The 17,287-nt window shown below is 36.7% G+C and overlaps 1 protein-coding gene across 2 annotated transcripts in view; it reads right to left on the bottom strand.

Annotated features, from left to right (window-relative positions):
• Positions 1-710: 710 nt before the first annotated feature.
• Positions 711-17,287, bottom strand: part of CWC27 (CWC27 spliceosome associated cyclophilin) — a 138,410-nt gene continuing 121,833 nt past the window's right edge. For both annotated transcript variants that reach the window (XM_038169963.2, XM_038169962.2), the window contains exon 14: positions 711-1,120. In XM_038169963.2, the coding sequence (XP_038025891.1) occupies positions 958-1,120 (163 nt within the window). In that variant the 3' untranslated portion in view covers positions 711-957. The remainder of the gene's footprint in view (positions 1,121-17,287) is intronic.

Below are 17,287 nucleotides of genomic sequence, written 5' to 3'. Positions count from 1 at the left end.
GAAGTAGCAGTGGAAATCCTTATTTTCTGCAAAAGGTATTAGCACCCAGAGGAGGAGGGAGGGGGAATTCTGTGGGAAGTATGCGATCTTCTGGAAACCTCAAAAGCTGTTCATTTTTAGATGGTAAAAAAATTGTTAAAAACAGGGTTACATTTTTAATGAGACTGATTAGATCTTTAATTTTTGTACTGGACTAATTAACAAAGCAACCTTAATTACCAGCTACTTTACAGTGAAAATTCTCCCAGTAGGAGGTTTCTAGTATTGTAGCAGTTTAATGAAAAGAAATCTAAACTTATAATGGTTGCTTAATGTGGTACTGTTAGTGAAATAATACTCCTCAAATTGTGTATCCCAAGCTGTGATATGAAATGGAATCTGTATTTCAAAAGTAAGAAAAATTAATCAAATCCTCAGATAAAACTTAGTTTGTTTAAGAAAGCTGGAAACATTCTAAGCAATCCTGCAATCGCATCATTTTAAATCAATGACAGTGGCTCAGGAAGTCAGTGGTTACTGCTGTAATGTTTATATGCCTTCTCAAAAAAATAATAAAAATAAATAAAATTATACTTTCAGGATATCTCAAAAGCCTGCAGATGGAATTTTCATCCTTACTGAGAAAACTCCATCCTTACTGAGACAAATTCTCATTCATTATATTGAAAACTTCTTGATGGTGATTATCATAATTAAAGTGCAGATCAAACTGAAGTCAGCTGTTTTATTAAGTACATAAAAAACTTTAGCAAGCTTGGATAATGAATGCACTGAGAGCAGTTTACTGCACAACTTAAGAAACAAATGATAGCTCAGATTCAAAACCACACAACAGGTTCTTGAGAGATTCCTTTTCACACTTGTCAAGTGATATTTTTAGGAGCTACAGCTTACAAAAGAGCCAGTGCTTTATTGCAGTCACTTTTCAAGGCAGCTCTGGCTAGGATTACATACATTTTATCTCCTTTCCTTTTTTTCTCTCATTATCTTCTTGCTTTCTTCTCTTCTCCTCTTAGTTACAGGATTCCGTGGGTCATAGATCTCAAAAGTGTCTTCATCCTGCATGCTTGCATCTTTCACCTTTCTGCTTCTATCTTCAAACTGAAGTACATGCGACATCCTACAAAACAAGTACAACATGGCTCAAATGCAGTGAAAGAACATAGTTATGATTTGCAATTATGATACATATTGCAAGATTTGAGTACCCATGATTTATTTATTTTTGTGTAGAAAACAGATCCAAGTTTTCTTTTTTCTTTTTTCCCCCTTCCATCGGTAAACTGTATTACAGGAAAACCACTTTTGTGAAAACCCATTTTGAAAAATACGGCTAGAGTTTGCTCTGCTGGATTTTATTTCAGGCACTGAACTGTCTTGTCTTGTCTTTTTCTATTTAACATATCTTCCCAAATGTACTGAATAATTTTCCCAGGAACAGGGAGTGTTTCTCAAGTTTTCCTATTAGTCACTTTGGACTTCCTTTCACCATTACAGTTATGCAAAAGGAAGAGCTTGCATGGAAAACGCTTAAAGTAGGCACACAGAAGATCAACAAGGGAATGCTTTAAGTCCTACTGTTCCATCTTAAATTGATTGAGATCATGCTTTTTATTTTTTTGAGTAGCAGACTAAACTAATGAATTTTTTTTTAAACTGTTGATTAGAAATCTTCCCCATTAGATACTTTCCCTTTTCAGCAAATTCTCAGTAGTTTGACCATATCTTCATAATCTAGAGTCAAAATAATCTGTTTGTTAGCTGTATTCAGTGCCAGGAAAGCCTCAAGCTGATCATCTTCGGCCTTATTAGTAAGTCTCACTGAAGTGGGAATTAATATGGAAGATGTTAGAAAAATACAAGTTTTAGGTTGGACAAAATCTTAAACATTTTGTTCAAGAAGAGAGAAATCATTTCTACCTAAACACAAAGAAAGGCGATGAGGAAAGAAGAAAATCACACTACAGATGCTCATAACAAGCTGACCGACTGTAAACCTCTTGATCTTTACTGACAACCTAGCTACTTTTGTGTATCATGAGATGTGGTTTTCAGTATCAAAACTTGGCTTAAAACTAACACTTTTGACCACAGCTGCACTATTTTAAATTAAAAACCCACTGAACTAAGACCTCAGATTACAATTGTACTAACGCTGCTACTTATGAACCTGGGGCAGGATAAAAAATTGTTCAAATCGATTTTAAATTAACTCCCCCACAACTGAATTTATAATTTTTCAATGCATAAAAACTTGCCCAGGCAACAACAAAACAAAACAAAATACCGAAGTTTAGATTTTGTATTAATCAATTACAAAAATTTCTTTGACTTTGGAGGGATAACTACTAATAACAACAACAATACTGAAGAGAATATAAGCATATCAGCATTAGATACTGGTACAGTCTTTGTGAAACAGAAAATCCACAAATAACAAATCAGTATCAGAATGAAAATTCTGTTGCTGAAGTATTACCAGACCCTCACAACATCTATGAGGTCCTGAATAAAACAGTTTTTTCAAAGAGCTCTAGTACAGATTTGCATGCATAAAGGGAGAGAGGAGAACCAGATCAGTTATTGTAGATTACTAAAGAATTCAGACAAAAATCAGACAAAATTCAAAGCTACAGACTACAGGAGTTTGAATGTTCTGGAAGAATCTTAACAATAATTCAGATTTTTCAACACAATCGATTCTTGACATGAGAGCTCCATAAATCTCACACTGAACAGCACTGAGAGCGTGCCTGCATATTACCATGTCCTCCGAAAATACTTAAGAGTTGAACTTCAGTAGTTTATAACCCTGTATGTAGTAGTAATACCAAAACTTATTTTCTTAGTCATATCTGCAATTCAGAGTAACATAATGTACCATCAGAGTGACTCATGATTGCGTATTTGTAGTTTAATTATAAAAACATTGTCTCACATTGGAGGGACTGAAGTAATTTATTTTAGTTAACATGCTTTCTGCATTTGTCATATTTCTTCTCAACTTATAAAAGATGCGCATAAATATATATATATATATATATATATATATATATATATATATATATATTTATACAGCAAATCAGACTATCCTAGACTAAATTAAAATACAGTCCCAAAGAGATGGGGTCATTCTTCAGTAAGTGGTTTCAAAGGATGTTAATGAATGCATATAGATGTGTACTTTCACTTTACCATTTCATCAGCTTGGGTTTTCAAACAATGACATAGCACACTTGTAGGATACATCTAATAGGAATTAAAAATAAATACATCTCTAATTCTTGGGTCAGACCATACTGTATGCCAGGTAGTTTGGAAATCAGATGCAGCAGATATAGACTATGCAACATTCACTCCTTTCCAAGGGCTGAAAGAAGTCATAGTCTCTGACTCCTATTCATAACTTTCCAGTGAAGTGTTCCCAGCTGTGATTAACAATAAGTCAATATTAAGATGTTTTTTGATAATCCTTGAAAGAATTTGTTGCATCCTGAAAGAATTTCAGATGCAACATCTCATAGGTAAAGCAAAATAAACACAAGACCATGCTGAAGATTTTTAAAAATATTTTTTAAATTTTTAAAAATATTTTTCTAAATTTTTCTAATATTTTTCTATTTTTCTGAACTTCAGCTTATTTTTACAAAACACATCTTCACAGGCATACATATTTTGCATCAATGTAAATGCCAAATCATACCTCAAACTATTTTTTTCCAGAAACATGGGAACTATTTAGTAATTATTTCTAAATTAATTGATTGAATTTAAAGTAATCCTACTCAAGCTCCTCCAGCTAAAGCTTGCACTTGCATAACTAACTAATTGCTGTGTTTGGGCTGTAAGTCCACAAATAAATGTTGCCTAAGAGCAACATTGCCTTGTTCAGTTTATAGCTCTCTTCCCTACCTCATGCTCCTAAGTTCAGCCTGCTCAGTTGTGCTTCTGCAGTCACTGTGATGAAAACTCTAACTTCATCTCTGGGCTTTAGGAACCTACCATCTAACTTCTGCTTATCACCAGCTGATAGTTCTTGATAGTTCATCTTACACGCTGGTTAAGACATACAACTTTAAAATACATTTTTTCTTCTAAGTGTAAAGGATGAAAGGTGTAATTTCTCTTAAATTAAACTCAAATTCTCCTAAATTAAACTCAAATAACAAAGTTTTGCAGCTTAGTATTTTTTTGTTCAAAAATAGTTTGAATAAAAAAGCTTACCAAAACTGATGATTCTAGGCTTAAAGTACCTAGATGTGCACCTAGTATTTAAAAGTATCTAAAGCATCTATAGTATCTAAAGTACCTAGATTTTCTTTAGAAGAAAAAATAAACATAAATTAATTTCTTTAACCTCTTTTATTAAGAGTGTAGCAAATGGGAGCTGGCTATCTTAGCATGCATTTATTATTGGACAGGTTTAATTTTTACCCTGGCCAGACAACAGCATCATACAGTTTAAGCATTGTTCTATACCATGTACTGGGTCAGCATCTATACCACTATCTGCAATTCTTCATTTCAATGTTTCAATGTTCGAATGACATTCAGTACTTGGCTGTCTTCTCATTCCAAAAATGCAATGTCTTGGTACTTTAGACTGAAATACCTGAACACATTTAAGCTTGTGTCAGAGACAGCACAGATTTCAAAAGGTACACAGATACACTCCTGGCCTCATTCTCTGATGATTTCTGCAACAGCTGGCAAACAAGAGTACTCCACAGTTAGTAGCAGACTAGCTCCTAGATGTCCTTAAACTAACACATTACCTTAGTGATCAGTTTGATTGCTTTCTGGGAGGTGACAAGTGGGAGAATGTTGGCTGCAACCAAGGCTAAAAACAAACCACTTCAGCAGACTAGAAAACAATCAAGAACTAAAACAGTATGATTAAACTGTGTCTAATAACCTAGCATAGACAAAACTGTATTTGCCAACTGGGCAGCAAAGACTGAACCCCACCTACATGGTGTTCTCCAGGCAGGCTCAACTGGTTTATTCAGGAGATGGAACATGTTCTTTTGAACTACTATAGTGAGATGGTACTTGTAAGAAAAGATATGATGCACAGATTTTGAGATGTGTGAGCCATGCACTGGATCTGAAGCATATGTCAGCTGCTGACAGGTGGCAGTCATGTTAAGTGTAGCATAAGCAGAAATCTGGTACCAAAACAGCTCTGACCTTTCCAGAACTGCCCTTTGGGAGAAACCAAAGGGGTAATCAGTGAGCTGAATCATTTTCAATATCAGCAGTAACAAGGAAGCCATGTAACTGCTTTTACACTAGCGATGAAACTCTGATCTCCACCTACAATGCACTGCATGAATCTGTGACTTTAACTGAATGAAAACTCAAAGCCACACTGCTTAATTTTGCACTTGACTATCAATGTGACAGAGCTGTTGGCTGTTACCTGCTCACCTTCCTTTCACAACTTACTGTACTTGGCACTCCCTCTGACAACTCAGCCACTTCAGTGGAGAGCCTGGGACATTTTCTTACCTACGCCAGCATTTTAAGCAGCTGGACTTTACAGCAAATCATCAACAGGTGTGGGCAAAAGTTAAATTCTGCCAACTCTGCTATGGGGACAGTAGCCAGTAGCTTTGGCAAAGAGGCAGTAAGTTCTCAAGCAGTTGCAGCCAGGGCTCATGTAGAAATACCTGCAAAAAGCATGGCAGCTGGTGACAGATTTTTTGTTTCTGCAGTTGACAGGCACAGAGAAAAGAAATGCACAGCTTTTCACTTTTCAGATGCAGATCTATGTGTTACATAAAATGCAACACATGTAAAATTTAGATGTACTTGCAGTACATCTAAACTGGTATACGTAACACAAGCAGAAATTACACATTGCTTCTAAATGCAGATTAAATTGATTAAACAAGTAATTCCTTTACTATAAAAATAATCATTTAAATGTTAGAAAAGCCAGGTGCCCATCCTTGGGAGGTATGGACTCCAGAGGATCACTTGTATGTTAACAAAGCCAAGTACCTGTCCCTGGGAGGGATCAGATCCTTAATTAGCTTGCTGGCTGCCACACTTCTAAGAAGGAATCAAACTGTGAACGTGTGACCATGTGGAGAGATGGCTCTTGGTGGAGCCTCTAAGAGCGGCACACAGAATGTTATCTTAGCTTGGAAGTGGGAGTGTTGGAAACAATTGCAGACGATTAGCTTTTAGTTGAAAGGAATGTTCTTTCGGTAAGGATAAAGTTCTTAGCCAGACCTTTCAAATCGTAAGTATTAATAATTTTACCTCTGTAGTCCATAATTATCAGTCTTACCATTTCTGAATTCAACATCACATACAGGTAACATGTTACCTACTTTTCTTAATTATGACCAATGTTCCATATACTTAGAAAAAAAAAAGTTAAGCTTCCCTTACATTATACTCTATTTGCAACTTACATTTTCCTTCAAATACTGTGTGTTTGTTAAACCATAAACATTAATTTAGGAACTATTATAACACTACTCCCATTAATTACTTGATACATAGGCAGTGGATAGAAATGTAGTTCATATGAATAGGTGAGAAAACAGATTAGTGAATGCACAAATCAAAGCAAATGAGATCTTGCTCCCAAGGTAAAAAATTGTTAGATATTCTGGAAGAATATCTGGCACTCTCTTCACTTCCAGAAAAGTAGTGGGTGGCACAGGAAGAGAGACAGTTGAGAAACAGAGAACAAAAAGAAAAATAAACTGAGGAAGGTAAAGAATAAAAAAAAAAAAGGGTAGGAATGAGAAACAAAAACAGAGAAAAAGAGGCTGACCAAAATGTAAATAAAATGAAGAAAAATGTCAATTAAAAGCTGACAAGCAAAAATTTTAAACCAAGGCAAGAGAACAAGAGAACAGGACAAAAACAGTTATGGTTTAAACCATAAAACATTGAGAATTGTAAAAGAGGAAAGAACTTGAAATCTAAACTGGTTTTCACTTTTTTCAGAACTGAGATGCTACAATCAAAACAAGCTTTTTGGCTTAGCCTGCTGTCACCACTCCTTGCATAACAGTGTCCAAAAGCTTTACAAATAATTTTGGAAACATAGTCCAGCAGGGCAGAGAAAATACATGTATGTCTAATGAAACCTGCAACCACCCTTAAGTGCTTTGTGTAACACAAATCTTGCAGGCAAGTTCTTAGTTTTTCTGTCCTATCTCACTATCCAGCTTTGTTATTTTAGTATAAGAGATTAACCCATCATCCCTCTTTTCATGAAAAGGAATTCTGTAATGAAAATTCCTCTCTCTCACTGATTATGAGAGGAAGTTTTTTTCCCAAGTACTTGAAGCAGGTTCTGATTCTTAAAGGGTGTTAACAATTTAAGTAGTGCTATAGAAACAGTTTCAAACACAGATTCTTCTCTTTAATTCTCAATGTTTCACACAGCCATTGCTATTACAAAAAAGATGCGTGTAAGAAACAAACTTCCATGAGTATTTTTTGTCTCATTAATTCATAGTGTCTGAGCTGTGCTAAATTATCTATGAAAGCCCCTACCCTTCCGTAGTACTTGATACTTAATCCTTTCACTGTACCACACATACTGTTCCAGTTTGGACCTAGTTTGCCTAACCTGGTTTCATTTCACTTCAAAATTCACCTCCCAGTAAAAACCTCTGTTCACCAGGATTCTGCTATGATTTTCACCACTAACAGATTTGACTTCTCCTTGTTTCACTGCTTGTTTCCACAATTCCACGTTCTTGTCTGCTCATTTCTTTTCCCAAGTAATCAGATCACTTGTCAGAGAATCATAGAATATCCAAGCAGGAAGGGACCCATAAGAATCATTGAGTCCAACTTCTGGGTCCCCAAAGGACCACCCCAAAAATCAGACGATGTGTCCTTCAAGCTTTTTGTGCCTTCATAAAATTTTCTGTTTCTCAAATCTTGTTTCTCTAGCAAGATTTGTTAGTCTTATCTATCCAGATTCACACAATTGGTTATTCTACTGAAGATACCAATATAAAAAAAATATTAAAAAATCATTAGAAAAGCATTGAAAAAATATTGCTATAAATAAAGAAATTTGCTATATTTAAGTTGATTTCAGAAGTATTTATATGTCAAGATAAGATTGTTTCAATCAATTTCTATTAGTTTTTGAACTAATGTTTTAGGAACTAATGTTTTAGTGGTAAACTTGGCAGTGCTAGGTTAATAATTGGATTTGATAATCTTAGAAGTCTTTTCCAACCTAGCTGATTCTATCAATATGGTATAGATATTTTTATATAACACATATATGGTATATATATACACACCATATACATATATCTACACCATTCCAAATATACGTATATGGTATACATATACCATGTATATACAGAATCACAGGATCAGAGGATGGCCAAGGTTGGAAGGGACCTCTGAAGATCATCTAGTCCAACCCCCCCGCCAAACAGGATCACCTAGAGCATGTTGTGCAGGATGACTTTAGGCGGATTTTGAGTATCTCCAGAGAAGGAGACTCTACAACCTCTCTGGGCAACCTGTGCCAGTGCTCTGTCACCCTCACAGTACAGAAATGCCCCCTCATATTTAGCTGGAACCTCCTGTGCTTCAGTTTGTGCCTGTTGCCTCTCGTCCTGTTGCTGGGCACAACTGAAAAGAGACAACTTCCCCTCAGATATTTATACACATTAATTAAATCTCTCCTCAGTCTTCTCTTTTCCAGGCTAAACAGGCCCAGCTCTCTCAGTCTGTCCTTGTACAACAGCTGCTCCAGTCCTCTCATCATCATTGTAGCCCTCCTGTGGACTCACTCCAGTAGCTCCATGTCCCTCTTGTGCTGGGCAGCCCAGAGCTGGACACAGCACTCCAGGTGTGGCTGCACAAGGGCTGTGGAGAGGGGGAGGAGAGGGGGAGGATCACATCCCTTGACCTGCTGGCAACACTTTTCTGAATGCAGCCCAAGATACTATTGGCCTTGTTGTCCACAAGGGCACAGTGCTGGCTCATGGTCAGCCTGCTGTCCACCAGAACCCCCAGGTCCCTCTCTGCAGAGCTGCTCTCCAGCAGGACACCCCCCAGCCTGTGCTGGTGCTTAGGGTTATTCCTCCCTAGGTGCAGGACCCTGCACTTTCCCTTGTTGAACTTCATGAGGTTCCTTTCAGTCCAACCCTCCAGCTTGTTGAGTTCCCTCTGAATGGCAGCACAGCCCTCTGGGGTATCAGCCACTTCTCCCAGCTTTGTTTTGTCAGCAAACTTGCTGAGGGTGCACTCTGCTCCATCATCCAGGCCACTGAGGAATACATGTAAGTTGAACAACACTGGACCCAGTACTGGTCCCTGGGGGACACTGCTAGCAAATGGCCTCTGCACCACTAAGCACTATCCTATATTCATATATATACTATTGATATTCATATGTAATTTCACAGATTTTAAACTGAAATCAGACTGAATTTATACTGAAATTTAAGATTAAGACAATACTCCTTTTTTACCACTGTTATAAATACCACTTGTAACTCCCACCCTCCAAGCTATTTTGAGGTTAATGTCATTTCTGAAAGAGCTGAAAGGAGTTATTTTCTAACTTTTGTATCAATGGAGTAGTACTTGCCTCCAGTATTTCAGCACTTGGATGTTAACAATGGAGGTGACATACTATTGCTGTTATTGCACAATCTCCTCAATTCTAAGCAAGCAAAACTGATAAAAATATGATTTATAAATATTATAAATAAACATATTCTACAAAGTCAGACTGTACTCTTCTGTTAGGCCTACCACATAGAATGAAATGGAACTTTTGCAGGTATTTCTAACATACCGTTTTCTTGAGATACTATTCAAATGCTACATCCTCATTTTTGCCCAAAACATTCACTGTGAAAATAATAAAAAAGCAGTAATTTCACTAAGCGTGGGATATCCAAGTTCTAAAATTAAAAACAAACCCTTCAGTATTTGCAAATCTACCAACAAAGTAAACAGTTCTTAATAAAGACTAAGGTAATGGAGCATCCTTTTCCATTTTTCAAGATGTTGCTAAGCATTTTTTTTCTCTTGAAAGAAGATTTAATTGTAAGTAACCTTCTAAGGGGAAATCAACGTAACTACAAAAAAGATAATCCAATTCAAAAGATAATAAAATCACTGGGGGAAAATTGGATTGGCTTTCTCATGGTAAGAAATAATTAGAAATATGTAAAACCATGATGACTTCTGATTTTAAGCATTTTTTCTACTAAAAAAATAATACTCAATTACCCAGTTATTATTTAGTATCTATTTGGTAACAATTTCTATATAGAATATTTACAGTACATCTTTATGCCCTTCACAAAAATATTAAGTAGTCTGATGAAAGAAGCTGGGTGCTTTTAAATAGACAACTGCTCCTGGTAGAGTAGGTTGGTATGGGAGACAGTAATGTAAATTCCAGATGTTGTTCCAGACAGTGTACCAGGGTAGAAAAACTTTACACAGCTTTTACTACAAGGACATGGGAACCGCCATACTGGAACTGACCAATGATCCATCCAGTCTAGCATCCTGTCTCTGGCAGTAGCTTGTACAGTATCTGATACTCCAGAAGTTGGCAAATTGCCTCCCCAGGTTGACACAAACAGTCAGGCAGTATTGTATCACCAGAGCAGAAGGTAGGAGGGAGGGGAAAGAGAGAAGAGTGTATCTAACATAAGAATATTCTGATTTTCACAACTTAACATTCAACATTTTCTGGATGCCCTCCCTTCTCTTTTGTCCTTCCCTCTTCCCATTCTGAGTATGTCCAAATCCACACGATTTAATCATGTCATTGAACAAGATGAAGTTGGAGTGCTTATAAAGGTGTGTAAATATCCAGGAAGCTTAAGCTAGGCTATTAAAGAGTTAGATGATTATTTCTTTGTTCTTCACTTGGTTTGCTGGCAATAAATAAAATGTAAGGTTTCCAGACAGTAAATGAAATACGAGATATCCCTTGAGTAAAGCATGGATCATCTCTGAATTTAAGTCAAACAGTAGTCGAATCCAGGCCCAGATGCCTAGTCCAAATAAACTTAAAACGTGGAGGAATTAACAAAAAATAAACAAACAAAAAGCCCACCCCAAAGGCCCTGAGTTTCTCAGGCATGCTAAACAGCTAGAAGCAATAAATATATAACTTCAGCAGAAGAACAATCTGTTAATACAAAATTACTGACTGCTCAGCAGTGGGCTAGCAGCTAGCATTTACATACCAAGGTTTGACCACATTCTAGCAGTGGAGGGGTGAAGAAGGTGGAGAGAAATTTGGAGAAAAACAATTTAGAACAGGAGGATTTTTTTTCTTTCTCCCTTTAAAAGTTACTGACAATGCTAAACCCCAAACAAACACTAATCTTTTTGCTAAACAGAAAAGAAACCCCTCTTTCCAATGTGTTTCTAATACAGACCTCTGGCATGCACTTATTCTTTGTAACAATCAAGTAAGTATTTTGACAACTTTTTTTTTTTTTTTTCTTAAATGTAGTTGAGTAAATCAATGGCCTTAGCAGGAGAGCCCTAACATAGAGCCAGTTTTTCCAGACTAGTGGAGGAACGTTGGCTCAAATCTGTATGGGAGGAGGGGAGCTAACATGGCTTTAATCCATCTTTGTGCCTCACTGGCATAAATTACAGCAGCACTTTTTCTTTCGTTCCCCAAGCTAGCATCGGCATGTGAAAAAGACTGCTGCTTAGTTTTCAGGAGCTTACTATGTTTGTCACAGTTAAGCTTCTGCAGTTGAATCTGCAGAGACTGGTGCTAATCTTGAGGAAGCCATATTTCATAATCATCTGTAAGGTATTATGGCAAAGAAAGAGACAGCATTCTAGAAAATACATAAAAAAAGGTTAGGTTTATGAAAGAAATATAACCATTTTTTTTAGGTGTTTATCCAGAAGGATTTCACAATGCAAAGTTTAATAGCAGATGTATACAATAAGAAGTACTGGAAATAAAATGTGGAAGACATTAACAGATTTATGTGGAGTAGATATTAACAGTGTGCATCATTGATTTAGTTCTTAATACAAATGAAATTTTGTAATATAAAAACAGTCTGGCTGGCTTCAACATTTTCCTGATTCTGAAATTCCTATTTTGATGAAAAAAGGAAACCAAACCAAACCTATTCTAGCCTACTCTCTAGAGCAGACACTGGAGAAGTGGTGTCTTGATACTTATTTTTTTGTTAGACACACATTTTTTTCAGAGACAAAACCTTTTACTGGAAGAGTATGAAAGAAATGAAATACTGTATTCCTACTCCTGATTGCAACAGATTTCTCCTTGACACCAATATTAAATATTTTGAGAGAATTTTTCCTTGTACTATAAATGAAAACATTTCTGAAGTAAAGGACATAACTATTGATTCTGGATAGAGAATGCCTTTACTGAATGTACAGATTTTGTTTGTTTGTTCTAGAGTAAAACAATTTCTGTACAAAAAAAAAAAAAGTTTCTGTACAAACCAGGTAAAAAATTTTACAGTTAAATTGCAGTGAATCTCCTGGCAGAAGGAGCTTAACATTTGCAACCAATGTTGTTAAAATGTTTAACTGGCGTCAGGGGTAGTTTTGTAAAATTCAGAACTGGGAAAAGGTTATAGGATTTGATGTGTATAGACCAGGCTGCACTTTAAATAGTTAGCACTGACCTTCACTGAGATTTTTGTCCAAAGAAGCAGCAATAAAAACAATTAAACAGACCCCTGTCCTTTATTATTGGCTATAATCAGGTGATCAGATTTATGAATAGCATTTGATTTGCACTGTGCAAATCAAAATAGCATTTTGTGACCAAGGAGGTATCTTTAAAAGCCCTCTAAGAGCTACAAGATTTTAAACAGTTTGTTTGAGTGAACAGTTCCATTAAATTCATTTTTAGTCTTTACTATTTTAAATGAGATTTGTCACAAATAACTGACAATGGCCAAGCCAACATCAGTAAACAACCTGCATATGAAACACTATCTATAAAGCAAGATATTGAATGCCTTGTTTGAAATGCAAGACCTATACTCACATAATTTTCACAATATCCTTTTCACTGTAACTTGGAAAAGTATTTTCAAGCATTAACTTACTCACTTTGATTTAAAAATATTCCTTTTTTTTTTCCTACCCCTTAAATTAAGAAACATTCAGAATAATGAACAAATTATTAATGATCAAGTGAACTGACTTGATCTGACTTCTTCACTAAGTTCAGACTCAACAAAGGTAACTAAGCATACAATAATTTCAAACTGAGAAAATGTGAAAAAAAACCATCATTTTTTTTTCCAAATTCCCACCTTGTTTATTCTTTCTTGTCCCACAGTCTATCTGAAAGCTGAACAGATTTATTTAGTTATTATTTAGTTATTTTTAGTTATTTCATATCAAAAGAAAAGAGTAAATTTCAGAGCCTAGACTTCATCCCTAAAATACTTAAGTGACTGCCTCATTTACATTAGTTTCTTATAGTTACAGCTATAACAGTGTTCTATGTGGAAGGAAAAAGCTGATTTCTTTCTTTGAAAGATCAAGTTCACATCCAACACCTAAGATTTCACCCAGGAAATACAAAATTCTAAATTTTGACTGTTTTAGTGTATGATATACATATAAATATATATATTTGGGTTGTATGGAGTGCTGTTCCTTGTGAGTTTTAGGTTACTTGATCTTAACAACTAAGCTTTGTATTCAAGAATGCTACAGGAGCTTTTTCATAAAACTTCTCACACATTTTATCTGTGAGAATGCACAAACAGTTGGAAACCTTCACAGATACATCGTAAGCTCACGTGGCAATCAGGTGAACATTAAAGAGAGAAAATGGTGGGTTGTTTTCTACAGAAAGTTCTACCAGCTCAGAAATTGTCAGGATTGTTAAGGTCTCATGAGAACACAAATATATGTAGGGATGTCAATAGTTTCAGGAAGTCTACACTGGTTTTCAAAGATCAGAGTGAGAACAGTGGAAAATAGTCCAGAATTCTGGTTAAGTATATTACAAGTGAATTTCTGTAGCAGAGAACTTATAACTTCCACAAACACTGGTATTCCATCTGGAAAAGTGTAGATTAAAACAAAAAACAAAAACCACAAACAAACAACTATTTCATAAGGATATAAAGCTGGTGGAAAATCAGCTAGAGAGCCCTATGTTTAGAAGTAGATGGCCACTGTTGTGTCAAGCTTCATGTGTCAAGCATGAAATAATAAATTTGGTGGGGTTGTTTACTTCACTTCTATTTATGACTTTAACAGAGAAGAATGTGTTTGTAGAATGCATGTGCAATATGAAATTTTCTGAAGAAGGGTCTTGAAAGAAGGGTCTTGAAGAAGAGTCTCGATGGGCGGAAGCCAGTGGGATGAGGTTCAACATGGCTAAGTGCCTGGTACTACATTTTTGTCACAACAACCCCATGCAGTGCTACAGGCATGGGGCAGAGTGGATGGAAAACTCTGCAGAGAAAATGGATCTGGTTGCATGAACAGGAGGCAGCAGTGTGCCCAGGCGGACAGGAAGGCCAATGGCATCCTGGCTTGTATCAGGAATAGTGTAGCCAGCAGGTCCAGGGAGGTGATCGTCCCCCTGTACTCTGCTCTGGTGAGGCCGCACCTCGAGTGCTGTGTTCAGCTTTGGGCCCCTCACTGCCAGAAGGACATCGAGGCCCTGGAGCATGTCCAGAGCAGGGCTACGGAGCTGGTGAAGGGCCTGGAACACAAGTCCTGTGGGGAGCAGCTGAGGGCACTGGGTCCGTTTAGTCTGGAGAAGAGAAGGCTCAGGGGAGACCTTATGGCTCTCTACAACTATCTGAAAGGAAGGTGTGGGGAGCTGGGGGTCGGCCTCTTCTTGCAGATAACTAGTGACAGGACACAAGGGAATGGCCTCAAGTTGTGCCAGGGGAAATTTAGGTTGGAAATGAGGAGACATTTCTTCTCAGAAGGAGTAGTCAGGAATTGGAATGGGTTGCCCAGAGAGGTGATGGAGTCACTGTCCCTGGGGGTGTTCAAGGAAAGGTTGGACCTGGCGCTTAGGGACATAGTTGAGTGGGTGATATTGGCGGTAGGGTGATGGCTGGACCAGATGATCCTGAATGTCTTTTCCAACCTTAATGATTCTATGATTCTATTAAAGTTTATTGGAGTATTTAAAATTTACGTGATTTTGGCAAACTAGTTATAGTACGAAAAATAGGATAAAATTCAGAAAGTGCACTGGCTGAATTTCAACAAGGACAATTAACAGCATGGGTACAGGACAGAGACAGATTAGGCAACCATTCAGCAGAAAAAGATCTGTGGCTTGGAATGGGTTGGAAACCAGGCATAAAAGAAACAATGACAAATAAAGTGGTCTTTTCACTCAACACTGACAAAGACTTGTATCTAGTCTTGAATTTCATGCTTTGAAAGAGAGATGAACCACTCAGGAAGAACGATCACAAATTGAGAAAGAATAATCTCTGCAGAAAGACTAAAAAGTTTTCTTTTTTTGTCCAACTGAAAGAGATGAGCTTGTGATTATTTTCAAGTGTGCTAAAAAGCATCTTGAAAAAGAGACAGCGAACAGTTTTCTAGAATCCACTCATATCACATGGAAGAGTGGATTACATACAAATATTCTGTACCAGTAGGCACATTTAAACACTACAAGAGATTGCCTGAGGAATCTCTGTCATTGGACTTCCAGTGAATAAATGTGACTAACAGTAAGAAAAATGCACTGCCGATACATTGTCCATTGGGTTATGGAAACGGTGTAATTACGCTTGGAGGTCCCCTTCTGGCCCTTTTCTGATGTTAACTCTATGATTAATCAGTATTCTTGGTGGCTTCAGAAATGAAATCTCTTACCAACTGAACAGCAGTATTTTTGATAATGAGAATAAACAGACATTTCTTAGAAAGATGAGTTATCTGGGAAAATGTTTCATTTCTTAGCAGCAGAAGATCTAATTCTACCTTTCCTGGAAACAGATAACAAAGTAAAGTGAACCATCATTATATTGACCCATACACTTCATAACAGGAACGAAAAGCTAGAATCCTAAAAGAACCCTAGAGCGGAAAGTGCAATAGCCCCACATCAGCTACCTTTCTGTCAGGGAGATTATGTATCACTGTCTGTCAGTGCAGTCTGTCTGTCAGTGTTCCTTTTCCATAAAATAGTGGCAATTATAAGAATACATAGACAGCATTACAAAGTTTCTAGTATTTATTCCTGGATGCATAGATGGATTAGGATACGGTTACTATATGTATTTTTAAGTGGAGAATTACTTAATAGGAAAATAATTCAGAGTTCTAAATATCATTTTTATCCTATCTGAAGAGGAAGATTTTGCCTAAATCGACTAAAGCAGTCAATCCTTGAATATACTTGACTGCATTGGATTTTTTTATCCTCACAGCTGGATTATCTCTATGGAAGATATTTTATGTCATGTTCACAGGATCTGCATCAACAATTTCATTATATACAGTTGCCATAATATTTTTTGGACTGAAACTTGGTTTTTACTAAAGGTGTAACTATTTGATGTTATAATCATGGTCCCAAAGTGGCACTACAACCTGACTAGGTGCCAGATGTATGCAATAAAATATATGTAGAAGTCCAAATGCTAAAGAAGATGAGTAGCAGTGTTTTTTATAAAGTGTAACCTGTGCAGTGTTTTCACTTCCAAATTCAGGCATATCCAGTAATCTAGAGTGGAAGTACCAAGTAGACAGTACTTCCAGATGGGTCTTTTGCTGTCACACGTTTAGTTTTCAGTCTCCAAGCAGAAGACACCTCACTAAATTTTGGGGAGAAGTCTGTCATGTGAAGTCCCGGGTAAGACTTCCAGCTCAGAATGAGTAACCATGTTCTGTCAAAACTACCTCTGCTGCACTCTGCACAACCTTTGTGAAAGTAAAGGATGAAGTCCTACATCTGATGTTTTCTTAGATGGACTAAGAGTACATAAATACAAAATAATGATGAAATAGTACTAAAGTAGTCCGGAAAATCTTAAAAAAAGCTTAAGCAATAGTTCTTCACATGGAGCTGCAAGGACAACAATGTGTGCACCAGGATGATCAGCATATTTTCTTGATGTACCTAGATGCCACAAAAATGTATGTCTACTTCTTTGGAGATACTTTTATTGTTACGAGCACCCTTTCTGGCAGTACACAACATGTTTATTTCAATATTTTTGATTTCTGCAGGTGAAATTAAGTTTTGTTTGCCGCAGACATATACATATAGTCATTCTCACTTAGCATCAGAGTTTGCAATCCC

Source organism: Anas platyrhynchos, chromosome Z (assembly GCF_047663525.1).
Source record: "Anas platyrhynchos isolate ZD024472 breed Pekin duck chromosome Z, IASCAAS_PekinDuck_T2T, whole genome shotgun sequence".
NCBI lineage: Eukaryota > Metazoa > Chordata > Aves > Anseriformes > Anatidae > Anas > Anas platyrhynchos.
Note: the sequence above shows the minus strand (reverse complement) of the source record. Positions and strands in the feature narration are given on the sequence as shown.